This window comes from Mauremys mutica, chromosome 25 (genome assembly GCF_020497125.1).
Source record: "Mauremys mutica isolate MM-2020 ecotype Southern chromosome 25, ASM2049712v1, whole genome shotgun sequence".
In the NCBI taxonomy this organism is placed as follows: Eukaryota; Metazoa; Chordata; order Testudines; family Geoemydidae; genus Mauremys; species Mauremys mutica.
Genome location: NC_059096.1, coordinates 12,485,065 through 12,503,364, shown reverse-complemented (window position 1 = coordinate 12,503,364; position 18,300 = coordinate 12,485,065). Strand labels below are relative to the sequence as shown.

Genomic DNA, 18,300 nt, shown 5'->3' with positions numbered 1-18,300 from the left:
ATGAGTATGCCCAGTACTGAAGTCAGGTTTACTGGCCTGTAATTGCCGGGATCATCTTGGAGCCCTTTTTAAAAATTGGCGTCACATTAACTATCCTCCAGTCATTTGGTTCAGAAGCTGATTTAAATGATTACAATGGTTACAAACTACAGTTAGTAGTTCTGCAATTTCACATTTGAGTTCCTTCAGAACTCTTGGGTGACACCATCTGGTCCTGGTAACTTATTACTGTTTAGTTTATCAATTTGTTCCAAAACCTCCTCTAACAACGGGTTTGGGAATCTCCCTCACATCCACAGCTGTGAAGACTGATGCGAAGAATTCATTTAGTTTCTCCGCAATGGCCTTGTCGTCCTTGAGTGCTCCTTCAGCATCTCAATAGTCCAATGGCCCCACTGGTTGTTTAGCAGGCTTCCTGCTTCGCATATATATATATTTTTTAAAATTGCTATTACTTTTTGAGTCTTTGGCTAGTTGTTCTTCAAATTCTTTTTTGGCCTTCCTAGTTATATTTTTACACTTCATTGGCCAGAGTTTATGCTCCTTTCTATTTTCCTCACCAACTTCCCCAGTTCCAACCACAATGTATGCAAAGTGCCAGATCTGAACATGGACCCCTCAAACCAAATATCCCCCCAAACCACACACACCTAATATCCCAGCTCTGACCCCTGCACACACACTGGCACACCCCCAAGGCCCAGCTTTGAACCTCCCCCACATCTACAGGCCCCTCACACCAACGCATCCCAAAGTCTGGCTCTGACTCCCCCATGGCCACACCCCCGAGCCCAGCTCCAAGCAGCCCTACGATCCCCAGCTCCAGCCGTTCCACCCACATAAGAGCATTAGAAGGGCCATACTGGGTCACACCAATGGTCCACCTAGCCCAGTGGCCGGTGTCAGATGCTTTGGAGGGAATGAACAGAACAGGGCGATTAGCATGAGATCCGCTCCCTGTTATTCAGTCCCAGCTTCTGGAGAATTTAGGGACACCCGGCACTTGCGGGGACGGGGGATGTCCCTGACTATCTTGGCTAACAGCCATTCACCAGCCTGTCCTCCCTGAATTTATCTAATTTCTTTTGGAACCCAGTTGTACTTTTGGCCTTCACAACATCCCATGGCAACGAGCTCCCCAGACTGATCGTGCCTTGTGTGAAGAAGTATTTCCTCGTGTTCCTTTTAAACCTGCTGCCTGTTAATTTAATCGGGTGACTCCTGGTTCTTGCAGGGCCGGCGCTTCCATTAGGTGAGCCTAGGCGGTTGCCTAAGGCGCCAGGATTCGGGGGGCGGCATTTTGTACACTCCCCACGGGAGCTTCCGATTCCACTCCCATCGCGCCGCCGAAGAAGGACCTTCTGCCGACGTGCTGCGGAAAACAGTGGCAGGCAATTGAGCAGCTCAATGACGGCCGCTGTCGCCTGCCGCATTTCGGCAGAGGGTCCTTCTTCGGCGGCACAATGGGAGTGGAACCGGAAGCTCCCGTGCGCCCTGTGGGGAGCGCACAAAATGCTGCCTCCCGAATTCTGCCTAGGGCGCCAGAAACCCTGGCGCCGCTCCTGGGTTCTTGTGTTACCTGAAGAGGTAAATAGCACTTCCCTAGTCACTTGCTCCAAACCATCCATGATTTGATAGACCTCGATCATACCCGCCCTCTGCCAGTCGTCTCTTTTCCAAGCTGAACATCCCAGGGTCATTTCAATCTCTCCTCGGCGGGAAGCTGTTCCATGCCCCTTCTCCTGGGCGTTGCCCTTCTCGGTACCTTTTCCAATTCCCAAACACCGTTTTGGAGACGGGGTGACCTGATCTGCGCGCGGCGTTCACCAGGGACCAGCAACGCGGCCGGACACGGACACAAGTATCCGGGGTAAAAATGCTGAGGGCCGTGGTCATTTTTCAAGAAATGCTGACATAAACCCCCCCGCCCGAGGTCCGTCACTGAGCAGGTGATTTTGTCTTGTCCATCAGGCAACAGGGCAGTGCTGGCCCCTGGTGCTCCCGGGGCGGGCGCAGGTGGGTTTCCATCCGGCACCGGGGGATTTTGTGGCTCATCCCCGGGCCCTTCCCCAGGGCCCCTGACACCCCTTCGCGTTCCCGGCTGCGGGCGCGGAGCAGGGGTGTCCCCAGAGCCCCCCAGGTGGGGTGACCTGAGCTCCCGGTTTTACAGGGACAGTCCCGATATTTGGGGCTTTGTCTTGTCCAGGCGCCTTCGCCCCCCCGCCCCGGTCCCGCTTTCCCACGCGCTGCCCGGTCACCCCGCGCCCAGCGACCCCGCCCGCCCCGCACCCCCCACGGGCCCCCCCGGCCCGTGTCCCCGCCGCGCGGCCCCGCCCACCTCACCGCCCCGCTGCCGGCGGGGCCGGAGCAGCCGCCGCGCTGGGCCCCCGGCCCCGGCCATGGCTCCTCGGCCGGACAAAGGGCTGCGGGCGGGGCGGGGCCGCCCCGGATTGGCCGGGCGGCGGGCGGGGCCCGCGCAGGGGGGTTCGTGACGCCCGGAGCCCAGGCTCCGCGGGGGCAGCTCGGGGGTCCCGGGGGGGCCGGAGCCGAGGGGAGCGGCTGGTGCGGGGGGAAGGTGGAGCAGAGCCGGAGCAGCGGCTACAGGGGGCTGAGGGGGCTCCGGGAAAGCGCCTCTGCCCCGGGAACCTGCTCCCCGCCCCGTGGCAGCGATGCCGGCGGGAGCTGCATTAACCCCGCGATTAGCCCCGCGCTCCCGCTCCGGGGGCAGAACCCAGCGAGTCGGGGAGCTGCTCCGAGCGGCACCACGAAGCGGCCACGCGTTCGTGCCCTGGCCCAATCCCTGGGCGGCCCCTTCCGTGTGCCAGGCTCCCTTAGCGTCTCACTCGGTCACCAGGGCGAGCCCCGGCCCCCTTGGCTTCACCGCCCCCTTCAGTCAAACCCTGGAGCCGCCAGCACCCCTGCCTGGCACCGGGAGCGCCCTGCCTTGGGCACCCCAAGGGAGCGACTCGGCCCATGTGGTAACAGCATTGGGGTTTAGTAGCTGTCTGCAGCACAGCGTGGACAGCCCCTGATTAGCACGGAGAGCAGCTGGGAGAGCTGCAGGAGGTGGCTAGGGTGAGGCGCATCCGTGCCCATGAGGAATTCCTCGAGACTCGAGTATTCATATAGAGCAGAGGTCTGCAACCTTTCAGAAGTGCTGTGCCGAGTTTTCATTTATTCACTCTCATTTAGGGTTTCGCGGGCCAGTCATACATTTTAACGTTTTTAGAAGGTCTCTTTCTATAAGTCTATAATATATAACTAAACTATTGTTGCAGGTAAAGCAAATAAGGTTTTAAAAATGTTTAAGATGCTTCATTTAAAATTAAATTAAAATGCAGAGCCCCCTGGACCAGTGGCCAGGCCCCGGGCAGTGTGAGTGCCGCTGAAAATCAGCTCGCGTGCCGCCTTCGGCATGTGTGCCATAGGTTGCCTACCCCTGATATAGAGACAGCCAAGGCTGAGGAAGCTATCCAGCTAGAGGACTGCTCTCACACCACTGGGGGAGGAGGATATGGCTCTGTCACAGGGAGGACACTGGCAGCTGGTTACTTCTGTTTGGCTCGGCAGGGCCCTGGGAGCAGAGAACCAGAGATGCCCAAGGGCCCATGGGAAGAGTGTAGCACAGCTGGGCACTGAACCCTGGTCTCACAAGGCTTAGTGCACTAACCACTGGACCATGCTGCCTTTCTGTCTTAGTAGCCCAGGAGTGTTGGAAAATCCCACCAAGCGCATCTTCAGTGCCTGGTACCTTTACAAATCTGACCCTCCTTTGCTGCTAGGAGGTTCTGGTCCCTGGAACACAGCGGGAGCTGGGCGATTGTTCTTGCTTTAATCTGAGCTCAAAATCTTTCTTTTTGGTCACTTTTCGAGTTTGCTGATACGTGGCCTGGCTTTTGAGTTGTTCTCCCCAAAGCTCAGGGTGACGGCACCATTACTGGTGCGTGGCTAACCCTGCGGGCGCAGGGATGTGCACCTGGAGCCACAACGTGAACCCCTGCCTCATACTGGTGAGTGTTTCCTTGCATTAGGATCATCCTCCGGCCCTAGCAGGATGCTGGGGCTACATGCTTGTGCCCTCTGAGGCTAGGAATGCCAGAGTGAAGGCTGCACGCACACCCTTAACTCTGCCCCCCCGTGTGTGCCTGCTTCATTTCAGTGCAGGGGTTCTACAAAGCCTATGTCTCTGGGGACACAATTCATTGGGAGAGCCCTGCTGAGACGCCTTCTCTGCCTCTGGAGCGGGTTTGTTTACACACGGCATCTATAGCAACGAGCTGTGCTGGCCGCCTACTGCTTCCTGCTCCCTGGAGGGTTGCTCCCATCCAGGCCTCACTGGCAGGCTCCTTCCAGATGGGGGCTGTGCCTTCACCATGAATTTGGGAGCAGCTGAGGCCTGGGGGGAGACTCCCCCACGGGTGCAGATCATCCAACAGCCGGTAGGTAAATCCTGGAGACCGAGCTGCAGATTAAGGTCTTGCTGAGTTGCTCATGTGTGGGCAGCTATGGGGCAGCCAGGTCCTGATTACTCAGGCTGGGCTTCCCTTTGCTGTGGTGAGGCGTTCAGGACACTGTGTTTCTAGCTGTTCCTCCACTCCTCTGCCAGGACTGCTCGTGACAGCGTCAGCCCTCAGGAGACCCTGTGTCCTGGGCTCTCTGATGGGGCCACGGCTGGGGAGGAGACTAGGGTGAGACAAGGGGGGCTGGTGTGGGGTAATCAGGGGAGGGACTGGGATGAGGTGGGGGGGTTGGTGACTTGGGGTGGGAGTGAGCGGGCTCGGGGAGACCAGGCCAGGAGTGGGGGGCAGTGGAGTGAGGTGAGGGTGGGAGTAGGGTACCACCTTTGAAATGCAAAAACACCGGCCCCCACCCACACAAGGCAAACCCGCCACAACCCCAACCCAACCACAAGGCAACTCCGCAACCTCCCTGCAACAGCCACTTTATAGTGTCTACAGAGAGAACACACATAGAGAAGACAGACGACATCCCGGGTCCCCTCGCTCTTGTGTGTTGGTGGGCAGACCGGCTGTGTTTTCGGTAGTTGTGATCTGTTGTCGCGTAAACTGCGGCAGTGGGAACGCTGCAGTGTCTCTGGCAGGACACAGACACTTTGAACATTAGCTAGCCCAGTGCAGTGTGACAAACGCAAATCTTTAGACACACGTGAAAAAACCCCAGGAAATTAAATTACTTTTCTGGCAACAGCAAATCCATAAAAAAACAGCCAGGCTGGTCAAATATCAGTCAGGTGGTAACCCCAGGTGGGAGTGGGGGGTTGGGGTGAGGTCAGGCTGGGATTGGGGTGACAGGGGGTTGGGGTGAGGGAGGACAAGGGGCGGGTGGGATTGGGGTGAGGTGGAGGTGAGGTTGGGAGTTGGGTGGGATTGGGGTGAAGAGAGGTTGGGGTGAGAGAGGACAAGGGGCGGGTGGGATTGGGGTGAGGGAGGATGAGGGGTGGGAGGGATTGGGGTGAGGGAGGATGAGGGGTGGGAGGGATTGGGGTGAGGGCAGGTTGGGGTGAGGGAGGATGAGGGGCGGGAGGGATTGGGGTGAGGTGGAAGTGGGTTGGGGTGAGGTGAGGTTGGGAGTTGGGTGGGATTGGGGTGAAGAGGGGTTGGAGTGAGGTGGGATGAGGAGCAGTTGTGGGGAAGGTTTGGGCTGGGACTAGGCCTCCTTGTGAGATTTCCCCTATGACTGCTCCTGGCTCTGCAGGATGCAAGGCCCTGTCCGGAGGCAGAGGGTCATCGAGGGTTGCCCTGTACTGAGACCTCACAGACATGCATGTGCTGGTGGGCTGCAGCAGGCCGGCTCCGTGCTCAGTGGGGTAGGGTGCAGCCCCCCCAGCCCCAGTCCTGGCTCACCTCAATTCCCCCCCCTCCAATCCCAGCCCTGCCTTCCCCCAATGTTTCCCCTGCTTCCAGCCCTTCCTCTCTCCAATCGTTCCTCCCACCCCGCAGCCCTCTCACATTAGTTGCTCTCTGCATTGTTTTCTAGATTCCCCAACAGCCGATGACAATATTTCAGCAGATCCCTGGGATCCTGTCTCCGTTCACTCAGCCCGTAAGGCCAGGACACGTCCGAGAAGGTAGGAGACTAAAACACAAAACCTTCCCTGCAAGTTCAGCAACACTAACAAATACTCAGGCAGAAATTCTCATGCTAAAACCCCCCCAGAACAATGGTTTAAACAGACATCTTTATCCAGCCGAAAGAAACCAAACAGCGCACATCATCCCCTTCTAAGCAGGTACTCGTGACCCAAAGCCCGCTTGGTGCCAACTTGTAGCTGGCATAGAGGGTGCCCAGGGGTTTATCCTTGGGTCTAATGCCTACACAACAGTGCTGCAAAGCATGGCACTGACGTCTCTTCCAACAGCCAGTAAAGCACTGGTCGTCCTAGTCACTGGGAGATGTATGTACGGGTGATATTTAAGGAGTTATGTAGCCAAACTGAAAACTATGCTCTGAAGGTGTGTAAGTTCAGATAGGTCTCTTGAAGGTGACAAACAGATTCAATTCAGGCAGCGGGTAGGAGAGGCTTCTCACTCCCTGGCTGACCGTTGGGTGTCTTCTGCATAAGTCAATCTACATATGGCGCCATGAGCTAATCAAGATTGTCTTGTCAAGGAGAGATCATGAAATCTGCAGGAAGGAACACACAGGAGGGGATTGTCCTGTTTATGACTGAGATCAAAGAATTCGACCTGATCTACACTAGACAATTAAGTTGTTTTAGCTCTGTCACTCAGGGGTGTGAAAACTCCACACACCTGAGCGGTGTAGGTAAGCCAACCTAACCCCCCAGTGTAGGCAATTCTACTCAGAACAAGGAGCAATGGTCTCAAGTTACAGTGGGGGAGGTCTGGGTTGGATATTAGGAAACACTATTTCACTAGGAAGGTGGGGAAGTACTGGAATGGGTTACCTAGGGAGGTGGTGGAATCTCCTTCCTTAGAGGTTTTTAAGGTCCAGTTTGACAGAGCCATGGCTGGGATGATTTAGTTGGGGATTGGTCCTGCTTTGAGCAGGGGGTTGGACTAGATACCTCCTGAGGTCCCTTCCAACCCTAATCTTCTATGATTCTTATATGAAGGCCTTGTCTACACTACACTGTTTTGTCGACAAATGCCGTTTCATTGACAAAACAGTGGAGGTGTACACACTGCAATGCTCCTTCTGACAAAACTCTCCTGCTTTGCCGACAAAATAAAACCACCTTGACGAGAAGCGTGGAGCTTTTTGCAGCACAAAGTGTTAGTGTAGACACCACACTTGGTTATGTCACTGTACATGGCCTCCAGGAGGTGTCCCACAATGCCCATCCTGACTGCTCTAGTCAGCAGTTCAAACTCCACTGCCCTGCACCCAGGTAGCAGGCATTCACCCCTCCCCCTTTAAAGACCTGGGAATTTTTGACATTCCACTTCCTGTTTGCTTGGCGTGGACAGCTCACCTCGCATCTTCCCAGCGAGTAGGTGGTGAGTAGCACAGTGGGATAGCTACCCACAGTGCACTACTCTTGCTGTCGATGCTAGAGCACCAACTGTGGACACGCTCCGCCAACAGAAGGAGCATCGTGGGAACATGTACAAGCCATGTCATTATACCGGTTTTTGATTGTCGGCGTAACTTGCGTCGACGAAACTGTGTAGTGTAGACAAGGCCCTAGCGACCATCTCTTGGGGAGGCAGCTCCCCTATGCCAACAGGAGGATCCCTCCCATCGCTGCAGGTCGTGTCTATACTGGAGCACTAGAGGCGCAGCTGTGCCGCTGTAGCATTTCAAGTGTAGACAAGCCCTTAGTCTGGTATCTCAGGAGAATGAAGAGAGACACCCGGTACCTACCTGGCAGACAAGCAGCCAGCATGCTTGTCTTCAGAATGGAGGGCCCGGGCCAGCCTGTCTGTTACTCTGGGAGGAAGAGTTTGGTTGAGCTAACCTGTACGAGACATTGGAATGGCTTGTTAGGTAAGCCTAAGCTCTAGAAGGCGCAGTGTGACCTTTTTTTAAAGATGGAACCAGTTGTTTCCAACACTTCTACCCACTTGCTATTACTTGAATTGCTGTTAAATAAGCTTACACTTGGTTTCTCCCTGAACCAGTGCTGTGAGCTGAGTGGAGTGGTGGTCCCGTGGTGTCTCTGGTAATCTGGGGTGCCGGTCCTTTGGGAACAGTGGATCTGGGAATTGTGCAAGTGGCAAGTGAGGAGAGAAAAGGAGAGAAAGCAGCACTGTTTCTGCCTGTTGCAAACCAGCAGAGTGGGCAGACTGAGAGACAGGGCTGCCTAGAGGATTCAGTGGGCCTGGGGCAAAGCCATTTTGGGGGCCCCTTCCATTAAAAAAAAGTTGCAATACTCTAGAATAGTATATTCTCATGGGGGCTCCTGCGGGGCCTGGGGCAAATTGCCCCACTTGCCCTCCTCCCCCGGGGGGCCCTGCTGAGAGACAAGGGCTTGTGTTGCTAGTGGAGGTGGGGAGCTGACCCCTGGCAGGCACAGACAAGCCTCACACTAGGAGCAGGTGGTAGCAAGGTGCCTCACACTAGGAGCAGGTGGTAGCAAGGTCATCCCTGGGAAGCATCACACAGGTGGGTTAACTGTTTCAAAGCATCTTGCTTCATGCTCTTAGGAGATCACAGCTGACACCAGCTCAGACTGCTGCAATTCCTGAAACCAGCGACAGGTATTCCTGACACAGCAAAGCAATGGCCATGTTCCCTAAGATACGATTAACAGCCTCTTATCGATCTTCCAGGCGTTCCGTGCACAACAGTCAGTAAATAGCTTGGCGTTAGTCAGTCTGACTGACTGTTGCTTCAAACTGAATGGCTTTGCTCTCTCGTTCTCACCCAGCTCTATAGTGAGGGGTTGTTCTTTTCCCCTTGGCAGATCTGATAGAGTTAATGATGATACAAAATGCCCAGATGCATCAGGTGATCATGAGCAACATGACAATGGCCGCACTGACATCCTTTGGATTCAGCCCAGCTCCCGCTGCTGCCCAGGTAGGTGTGTCTGACTGGGACGAGATTGTCACGCTGTCTGGAGTAGTCCACCACTGTGAATGCCTGACTCAGGGCAGACTGTGACAAACCAGGGCAGACGCCTCCAGCTGGTGGTGTGGTCTCTAATTAGATTTCACCAAGCTAGTAACAAATATGAACTCCTGGATCACTATCCCAGTCTGACCATGGAGTCACAGACAGTCTCCTTGGGCTCTCCAATCTATCTTGCCACCCCGGCAAACTGGACTTTGGGATAAATGGTCACTACACCAAAAATCACACCACGTTCATTTCCTTCCAGTGCCTAGAGCCCAGTCACTTCCCCAGATCAATTGGTACCCTAGATCTTACACCAAAGACAACCCTGTAGCCAATTCTATAGTAAAATTAAGTAAAGGTTTATTAGCTAAGAAAAAGGAATGAGAGTTATTGAGAGGTTAAAAGCAGACTGTGAAGAACTTCAGAAAGATTTCACAAAACTAAGTGATTGGGCAACAAAATGGTAAATGAAATTTAATGTGGATAAAGGTAAAGTAATATGATGGGGGGTTAATTTACCTACAGCTAATCAGGAAAGAGATCTTGGAGTCATCATGGATAGTTCTCTGAAGACGTCCACACAGTGCGCAGCAGCAGTCAAAAAAGCAAACAGGATGTTAGGAATCATTCAAAAAGGGGATAGAGAATAAGACGGAGAATATCTTATTGCCCGTATATAAATTGATGGTACGCCCACATCTTGAATACTGCATACAGATGTGGTCTCCTCATCTCAAAAAAGATATACTGGCATTAGAAAAGGTTCAGAGAAGGGCAACTAAAATGATTAGGGGTTTGGAATGGGTCCCATATGAGGAGAGATTAAAGAGACTAGGACTTTTCAGCTTGGAAAAGAGGAGACTACGGGGGGATATGATAGAGGTGTATAAAATCATGAGTGGTGTGGAGAAAGTGAATAAGGAAAAGTTATTTACTTGTTCCCATAATATAAGAACTAGAGGCCACCAAATGAAATTAATGGGCAGCAGGTTTAAAACAAATAAAAGGAAGTTCTTCACACAGCGCACAGTCAACCTGTGGAACTCCTTGCCTGAGGAGGTTGTGAAGGCTAGGACTATAACAGGGTTTAAAAGAGAACTAGATAGTCATTAATGGACTTAACCTCCATGAATCTATAGCCAGGATGGGTAAGGAATGGTGTCCCTAGACTCTGTTTGTCAGAGGGTGGAGATGGATGGCAGGAGAGAGATCACTTGATCATTACCTGTTAGGTTCACTCCCTCTGGGGCACCTGGCATTGGCCACTGTCAGCAGACAGGATACTGGGCTGGATGGACCTTTGGTCTGACCCAGTCCGTTCTTATGTAAAGCAGGTACAATATATGTACAGGTGAGTCACAGTCTGTAATTCCAAATGGTAGCAGAGATGTAGTAGTCGGCTAAAGCAGCAAAGAATCCTGTGGCACCTTATAGACTAATAGACTAACTGTGAATGGCTTGCCAACTACAGAACCAGTTTCTCCTCCCTTGGTTTTCACACCTCAACTGCTAGAACAGGGCCTCATCCTCCCTGATTGATCTAACCTCATTATCTCTAGCTTGCTTCTTGCTTGCTTATATTTACCTGCCCCTGGAAATTTCCACTCTTGCATCCGACGAAGTGGGCATTCACCCACGAAAGCTCATGCTGCAAATCGTCTGTTAGTCTATAAGGTGCCACAGGATTCTTTGCTGCTTTTACAGAACCAGACTAACACGGCTACCTCTCTGATAGTAGTCGGCTAGTTTCCCAAAACTCTCTCAGGGCTACCCAGAATGACTCGGGATTTCCAGCTTCTCGTTCAGTTATTCCGCCCTGTTAGGATCTGAAACAGTCCAGAGATGAAGGATTTCCCTGAATCCACACTTATAGCTTCTTCTCACAGAAAACAGCCCAGGTGGGCTCTTCCTTTGAGGACAGAGCGTGAGGAACGCATTTAGAGTCTTTCACCTCCAATCATCACACACGCAATGACCACTTGCTTTGAAATTAGCACTTTCCTGTTAAAGTTCATCATTTGCATGTCACAAGGCTTCTTTCTCCTTTGGTGGGTTATTTAGTGGCAGGAGTAACACAATGTGAATGTTTGCTACATTATAACAGGCTACAGAAAACCATGGCTAGTGAAACCAGAAAAAACAGGCTAGTGAAAAACCATGCATGTAACTTCCCATTACTTGTCATGAAGTTTAAACACTCTTATACATTTAACAATCACTTTGATCTCTACTAATACACAGGGGAATTGGCCTGGCTTCCAGCCACACATTTGTGAGCATTCAGTGAGGCCTGGGGCTTTGGCAAGAGCTGGCCCCTGGTCTGTCAGCGTCACAGAAACATTGACTAGAACTTGATCAAAGTTCACTCCCTGAGCCACTGAGCTAGGTAAGCCCCTGTCCTAGCAGGGGAACGTAAGTGAGGTTTTAAAATTCTTTCCCTGGAATAATCTAAGCCTTGTCTACACACAGAGGTTGTACTGCTCTAGTTATACCAGTGGAGTTAAAGCGATGCAATCCCCTCCCCGCATAGCATGGATCCAGCTATAGCTATATTGCAGGCAGGGCTACGCTTAAAATGCTGCAGTGGTGCAGCTGTAGCGCTTCAGTGAAGATGCTGCTACGAGCTTCTCCCATTGGCGTAGTGAATTGACCTCCCTGAGAGGCGGTAGCTCTGTCGATAGGAGACACTCTCCTGCCAACACAGCATTGTCTACACCCGGGGTTTGGCGAGGCCCTGAAGGAGGTTTGGGAAGGACTCCAGGGAAGCAGCCAGGAGGCCAGGGCTGTATCCCAGAGCAGGGAAGATGGAAAGGGAGCCCCGAGGGTGGGCTGAAGAGGAGCCCAAATGAGGCAGGGAGGACCTTTTTGTTTGGACTTCTGTTACCCCAGAAGGGGATTGACCAATGGGGTGACTCAGCGAGCCAGCTAACCTATGGGAATCCGCAGGAGAGACAAAGCCCTGGTGAGGGAAATTGAGGCAGGGAGCACCTGCAGTGCTGTGCTTGGCCAGAAGAGGGTGCTAGAAGGCAGGCCTGCCTTGTGAAACTCAGGATGTGCCAGCTGGCAGGATGCCCAGCTTATAAACACTGAATTGCTCAATTTAAAACCAATCAATCAATCAAATCGCAATCTCCTCCCCTCCCCCCAGCAACACAGAACTCAGCTGGGAACGTGTGACAGATTCTCCGCTCCCTCCCTCACCTGCACGGCTGGAAAGGGGCAAACGCCAGCCCCACGTCCTAGCCCAGGGGGCTGCAAGGAAAGCTGCTCTCCGCATGGAGCTACCCCCCAGGCCCACTGCTTGGCTGAAGGCACCTGCTGCCCTGGCCCACCCCGAACACCTGAAACCAATGGCCTGGCTGCAGAGCGGAGCTCTCAAAAGTCAGGAAACGCCCAGGTAAAGGCAGCTGCCTCTTCCGCTGCCCGAGCTGTGTGGTGAGTGGAGCCTGGCCCCATCCCTACCACACACCCCGCCTCTGGCACTGCGCAATGCACAAGGTGGGCCATCGGCACATGGCATTTCACGACGTTTAAGGGCTTCCCTCTATAGCGTGAGCGTTCACGCACCATAGCACTTTGCATGGGATACAGCTGCCCCTGCCAGCCAGTTGTGGGCCCCAGCCCGTCACCAGGGGAGCCAAGGGGACTCCCAGGGCCTAGCGGGCTGAGGCGTGACCCTCATGGCAGAGCAGGGACGGACTCAGCTGTGCTGAACGCCATCGGAACGACTTACCAGGGGCTGGGGTGGATTCTCCATCCCTGGCCATTTTAAAATCAAGATGAGATGTTTTTCTGAAAGCTCTGCTCTAGTTCAAGTAGGGATGAATTCATCCCTAGAGCCCGCGGTGTGCAGGTCAGACTGGGTGATCACTGGGATACCTGCCGGCCTGACATTCTCTGAAACACAAAGGGGAGTTTCTACTGAGGCTGCTGGACTCAGACAGACCTTGCGGTTCCCTCTGGCTCTTCAGCTCCCAGCCCATGCTGCGCAGTGTCACCGCACAGGGTGTCCCTAAGGCCTGGCATGGGCTCCTGGAAGGTACTGCTGGCCCCATGACAGTCTCATGCTACAGCACGAGATCACATCACTTCTGAGAAGAAGCTGAGGGAACTGGGCTTATTTAGTCTGCAGAAGAGAAGAGTGAGGGGGGATTTGATAGCTGCTTTCAACTACCTGAAAGGGGGTTCCAAGGAGGATGGATCTAGACTGTTCTCAGTGGTAGAAGATGACAGAACAAGGAGCAATGGTCTCAAGTTGCAGCGGGGGAGGTCTAGGTTGGATATTAGGAAACACTATTTCACTAGGAGGGTGGTGAAGCACTGGAATGGGTTACCTTGGGAGGTGGTGGAATCTCCTTCCTTAGAGGTTTTTAAGGCCCAGCTTGGCAAAGCCCTGGCTGGGCTGATTTAGTTGGTGTTGGTCCTGCTCTGAGCAGGGGGTTGGGCTAAAACCTCCTGAGGTCTTTTCCAACCCTAATCTTCTATGATTCTACGATCAGGTTACCAGGCGTAAGCTGTAAGAGCGGCCGGCAAGCCCAGCTGGGAGCTGCAGAGCCTGTGAGCGTGGGGGCGTCTTGCTGGGCTTAGGAATCAATCTCTAAACACAGTTACCGAGAGTCAGGTAAAGCTCCAGGGGTAGCCATCATGGCCAAGGGCAAGGAGACACCCCAAGATGCCTTTTATTCCTTCCCTGCAGGTGAACCTGGTCCCTCTGCACACTGAAGATGAAGAAGCAGATCTGGTATTCCACCACCACTACGCACCGTACCCCACCGCCACTCCTGCCCCCCCATGGCAGCCCCTGGCACAGCCTCCAGCTTGGGCACAGGAGCCCCCTAGCATACGCCACGTCGGCCTGGACCCGCACCCAGCCCCAGCAGGCCGGACTCAGGATGAGTGAGTAATGAGAATGCACCGTCCGTGGGGAGCCAGCCACAGGAGGTGTACGGAGCCGGAAGCTGAGCGCTGGGGAGGTGGGCCCAGGCCAGCAGGGGGAGGAGAGGCTGGTGCCATGGGCAGAGAAGGGGGGATGATGGGTTTATCAAACGAGCAGGGAAGGTGGGAAACGTCCACTGCATCAGAGCGGGAGATGGGCAGAGCCGGCTGCAGGAATCCATGAATTCCAATAAATTCTCCCATTTAATTAACTTCATCCCCTCCTACCGGGTTAGAATCCCATCACCGCACTCACCAGCTCCTCTGGCTCCTGGGCCCTGCCTCCACCCACTCAGACCACGGGCCAGTCCCTTCCATGGAGACAGGGAGGGATGCAGGTGGGGGGCAGGCTGCTGCCACTGGGGTGGGGTGGGGGGCATTCCAAGGTACATAGTAAAATCTCAGTCTGGGCACTAGCAGGGGCCTGTCTGGAGAGAGGGGTGTGTGAGGCCCCCCTACATTGTGGGAGATGTAGCCCGGCCCATAGAAGGGAATTGGGGGCATGTGGAAACCGAACTGCAGCTCCCATGAGGCATTGCAGCGGGACAGACAAGAAGAAACGTTTGGTTTGGGGACATTCAGGTTTTTTAAAAAAACGTGAAGTTTCCCGTGGAGCACCGTGAACACTGTCATTGGGGCAGAAACCCAGTTTTTGGGCATCCTGTTTATATGAACAGTGACGAAGAGCAGCCGGGGAAACTGGACAGTGGGACCTGGGGCCTTAGAGGGCAGCTAGTTTAATAAGATGTAACTAACCAGACCCGCACCTTCTACATTCATGTCCTTGTGGCTAGGCACTGGGCTGGGACTCAGGAGATCCAGGTTCTGGCCCTGACACAGACTCCCTGGGAAACGCGGGGATAGTCACTTCATCTCTGTGCCTCGGTTCCCCAGCTGTAATGTAGAGATGGAACATTCCTCTCTCCTGCCCTTTGCCTTCTCTGTTCACACTCTGAGCTCCTTGGGGCGGGGAGTGGCTCTCACTCTGTTTGTGCACGTGTGTGTGTGCACAACAGTGTGTGTGTATGTGTGTGTGCAGCACCTGGCACAACTGTGTGTGTGCACGCGCGCGCAGCACCAGGCACACCAGGGCTCCTCACCTAGCTGAGGCCCCTGGGTGCTACTGCAGTAACTAGCACCCTGGGTGACAGGTGAAGCATCACTGGGAGATGGGCTATGCTGTGGGTGGGGGGAGGAGATTTAGGAGCGGGTGGGAGTGCCAGATTCAGCCTTCCTACTGTCTGAGCCTGAGGGTCTTCTCTGCCTGGGCTCTCTGCCTCCAGGACTCCTGAATCTGTTTCCTCCACTAGCCCCTGCAGGCTGCGGTGGTTTGGCTTGTTTGGGGGATGGGGAGCTCCCTCCCTCCCCCCATCGCTGCTGACCCTCTGCCCTCGCTTTGTTTCCCCAGCAAAGTGGTCCCTCCGCCCCCGCCGCCCAGCGCCACGGGGACAGTGGGAGCCGATGTCCCGCCAGCTGCAGGTAAGGATGCCCTTCTCCGCCCAAGCCTGCCCTTGGCACATCTCCTGCCTGCAGAGGTGGCCGTCTCTCCCTTCCAGCTGCAGACAAACCCCTTCCCCTTGTGGCTCCCCCCTGCCTGACGGGGACTGTGAGGGGCCCAGCCCCGCTCCTCCGCCAGCTCTGCAGCAGTGTCAGTGCCACCTCCCCGGCTGCTAGCACAGGCCTTAAACCTCCCACGTCCCATGCCATGGGCCCAGGCCACGTACACAGCGCTCGCCTTCCTCAAGCCCTGGGTCAGGGATCCAGACAGCGACAGCCCCAAGTCCCAGGCACGGGGTCAATAAATGCACATTAGCTCCAGCCTGCAGCACAGCGTTGTAGGGAAAGAGCCTTCCTGCTGCTGTCCCTGCCTTCTCCCCTTGAGTCCTGCTCCCGCGGCCCACACGGCCAGGCCAAATCCCTCCCAGCCCTTGCTGGGTGGCTCCGGGCCTGGCGTTGGGGTCCCTCTGGCCTCGCATCCCTCTGACATCCGGCAGGGCAGGGCCACGGGCCGCCCCCTCGCTGCACTGCCACCACCTCCCCTTTCTCTCCACAGAGTATTACGACTACACCCAGGGCAAGCTGTGAGCCTGGCTCTGTGCCTCCTGGGAGCTCTCCTCTTCACCTGCACCCCCTGTCCCTGCCTGGCTTGGGGATCCCTGCTGCAGCAAGCGTCCCCCCTGGCCCAGCGAAGCTGGTGTGTCGGGCCCTGACAGACCGCTCTGTCCTTCGTCCCCGCTCGTTCACTGGACTAGCTCCCGCAGTGACGGGCAGCTCCCTGCTGCATCCTCTCCCGTTCCTCGCCTCGCCCTGCCCCACCCCGTGGAGCCAGAAGGGCAGCTTGCCTGGACTCGCCTCTCAGCTTGCCAGGACTCCTCTGTCAGCTACTAAGAAGATGCTTCATTGTCTAGTTGTTTCCACAATGTGGCTGTCCCCTCACGTGGCAGCTTCTCCTGCCCCAGGCAGGAAGAGGTTGTGCTATTAGGCGCAGCTACTGGCGGGGGGAGGAATGTGTCCTTCCCGCCACGCTCCTGCCCTTTTCTGTCTGCTGGCATCTCCTTGCCATAGCCTCAGGACTAATGCATGTCTCCAGCACCCCTTATTTCGTGTGTTTGCACCTCTGCTCCGATGACACGTCAGCCAGAGCTCCCTTCTGCTGCTGCCATGGAAGGGACCTCGAGGTTCCTGGGGAAGTGGAAGACCCCAGGTGTCTCCAGCATGGGGGACAGTGCTGGTGTTCTGGGCCCGGGTCTCCCAGGATGGGCAGGGCTGGTGCCTGGTTGTCAGCCATGTCTGTGCATCACCTCGGCCTGCACCATCCTTATGTGACAGCTATGCTCTTGGCCCACACACCGGGAATTGAACCGGCGCCCTCCTGAGCTAGCCGTGAGCACCTGGAGCTGGGAGCCGTGACAGCTGTGGGGGCCTGAGGGGGAGCTGACAGACCCGCCCAGCAGTGGGTTACACCAACGCCGCTGGTGTCTCCAGGGCATGAGGGAACAAGCCAGCTGCCTGCCCTCTGCATCGCATTGAGATGAGCAGGAGGGCGCAGGGCAGTGTCTGGTGAGCAGAGGGGCAGGTGTCACGGACTCTCAGGATTCATGCTCTCTCCCAGCTCTGTACGGTCCCTGGGAGAAACCCCCTTCAGTGTGACAGCCCTTTTCGAGGGTCTGCTCTCTGTCAGGGGTCAAGCCACAGCCCCCTTCGCCTCCTGGAGCCGCACATCTCTGAGCCTTAGCATGCCTGTCTCTCGCCGTGGGCCCTCTCAGGGCGTCCACGTGCTCTGGACCCCTGGGACCTCCACACCCAGAGGGAATAATACAGCCCTGTTCTCTAGACCAGAGCGACTCTCAGCCAGCGTAACACAGGAGGGTTTATTGAGTGTCTGAACATAGCACAGGAAACTCTCAGGGCCTCAGGCCTGGCCTCCCGCAGCACAGGACATCTAGGTTTGTCCCACCTCCAGATGGGCTCTGGCTGCTCTCTCCTCCCAGCCCAGAGACCCCCTCCTTCCAGCTGGGCATCCGATATCACTGTCCCCCAAGTCCTGCCTCCATCTCAGTCATCAGTTTTCCAAGCTGAAAAGTCCCAATCTTTTTAATCTCTCCTGATATAGAAGCAGGGCCGGCTCCAGGCCCCAGCACGCCAAGCGTGTGCTTGGGGCAGCATGCCGCGGGGGGCGCTCTGCTGGTTGCCAGGAGGGCGGCAGGCAGCTCCGGTGGACCTCCCGCAGGCGTGCCTGCGGAGGGTCCGCTGGTCCCGCGGCTCTGGTGGACCTCCCATAGGCATGCCTGTGGATGCTCCACCGGAGCCGTGGGACCAGCGGACCCTCCGCAGGCACGTCTGCAGGAGGTCCACTGGAGCCGTGGGACCTGCGACCGCCAGAGCGCCCCTCGCGGCGTGCCGCCATGCTTGGGGCGGCGAAATTGCTAGAGACGCCACTTTATAGAAGCTGTTCCACCCACTAATCATTTTTGTTGTCCTTCTCCGTATCTATTCCAATTCTAGTGTAAGTAGAGTCAGAATGAGCTCTACCCTGACATCTGGTGGTAAGCTGTGGAAAAGGAGCTGATCTCATTTGCATGGGCACACCCACCCTGCTTAGCATGATGGGACTGCCTGCCCAAATGGTCACATTGGCTGTGGTGGGATCCCCAGTCTCTTTGTTATTGGGGCAGGCATAATAAAGGGTTCTTATGTGAATCAAGGACAGCAGAACTCACCCTCAACTGAGAAGCACTCCCTAGGCAAGGGACATGGGTGACCTGCCCATGAATAAGCCCAGTAAACTAAGAGAGAGAGGGGATAGGTATGTGTTTTGGG

General features: G+C 55.3%; 1 protein-coding gene across 9 annotated transcripts; it reads left to right on the top strand.

Annotated features, from left to right (window-relative positions):
- The first annotated feature begins 1,702 nt into the window (after window positions 1-1,702).
- Window positions 1,703-17,638, top strand: PRR29 (proline rich 29). Of its 9 annotated transcripts, none has more exons than XM_044999885.1 (7): window positions 3,362-4,010; window positions 4,165-4,439; window positions 5,998-6,088; window positions 8,891-9,006; window positions 13,742-13,941; window positions 15,389-15,459; window positions 16,034-17,638. In XM_044999885.1, the coding sequence occupies exons 2-7, from the start codon at window positions 4,374-4,376 to the stop codon at window positions 16,063-16,065; spliced, it is 576 nt and encodes a 191-aa protein (XP_044855820.1). In that variant the 5' UTR covers window positions 3,362-4,010; window positions 4,165-4,373; the 3' UTR covers window positions 16,066-17,638. The 9 variants fall into 9 exon arrangements, 8 of the variants coding, with proteins under 8 accessions (XP_044855823.1, XP_044855820.1, XP_044855819.1 ...); XM_044999884.1 differs by having other exon boundaries at window positions 4,160-4,439; XM_044999881.1 differs by lacking the exons at window positions 3,362-4,010; window positions 4,165-4,439 and adding exons at window positions 4,447-4,688; window positions 5,716-5,827.
- Window positions 17,639-18,300: the final 662 nt, after the last annotated feature.

Coding starts and splice junctions, on each gene's coding strand:
- PRR29 (XM_044999881.1), top strand. CDS start 4,492: ATGTGTGGGCAGCTATGGGGCAGCCAGGTCCTGATTACTCAGGCTGGG. Junction 13,942..15,388: donor GCAGGCCGGACTCAGGATGA/GTGAGTAATGAG, acceptor TTGTTTCCCCAG/CAAAGTGGTCCCTCCGCCCC. Junction 15,460..16,033: donor CGATGTCCCGCCAGCTGCAG/GTAAGGATGCCC, acceptor TTCTCTCCACAG/AGTATTACGACTACACCCAG.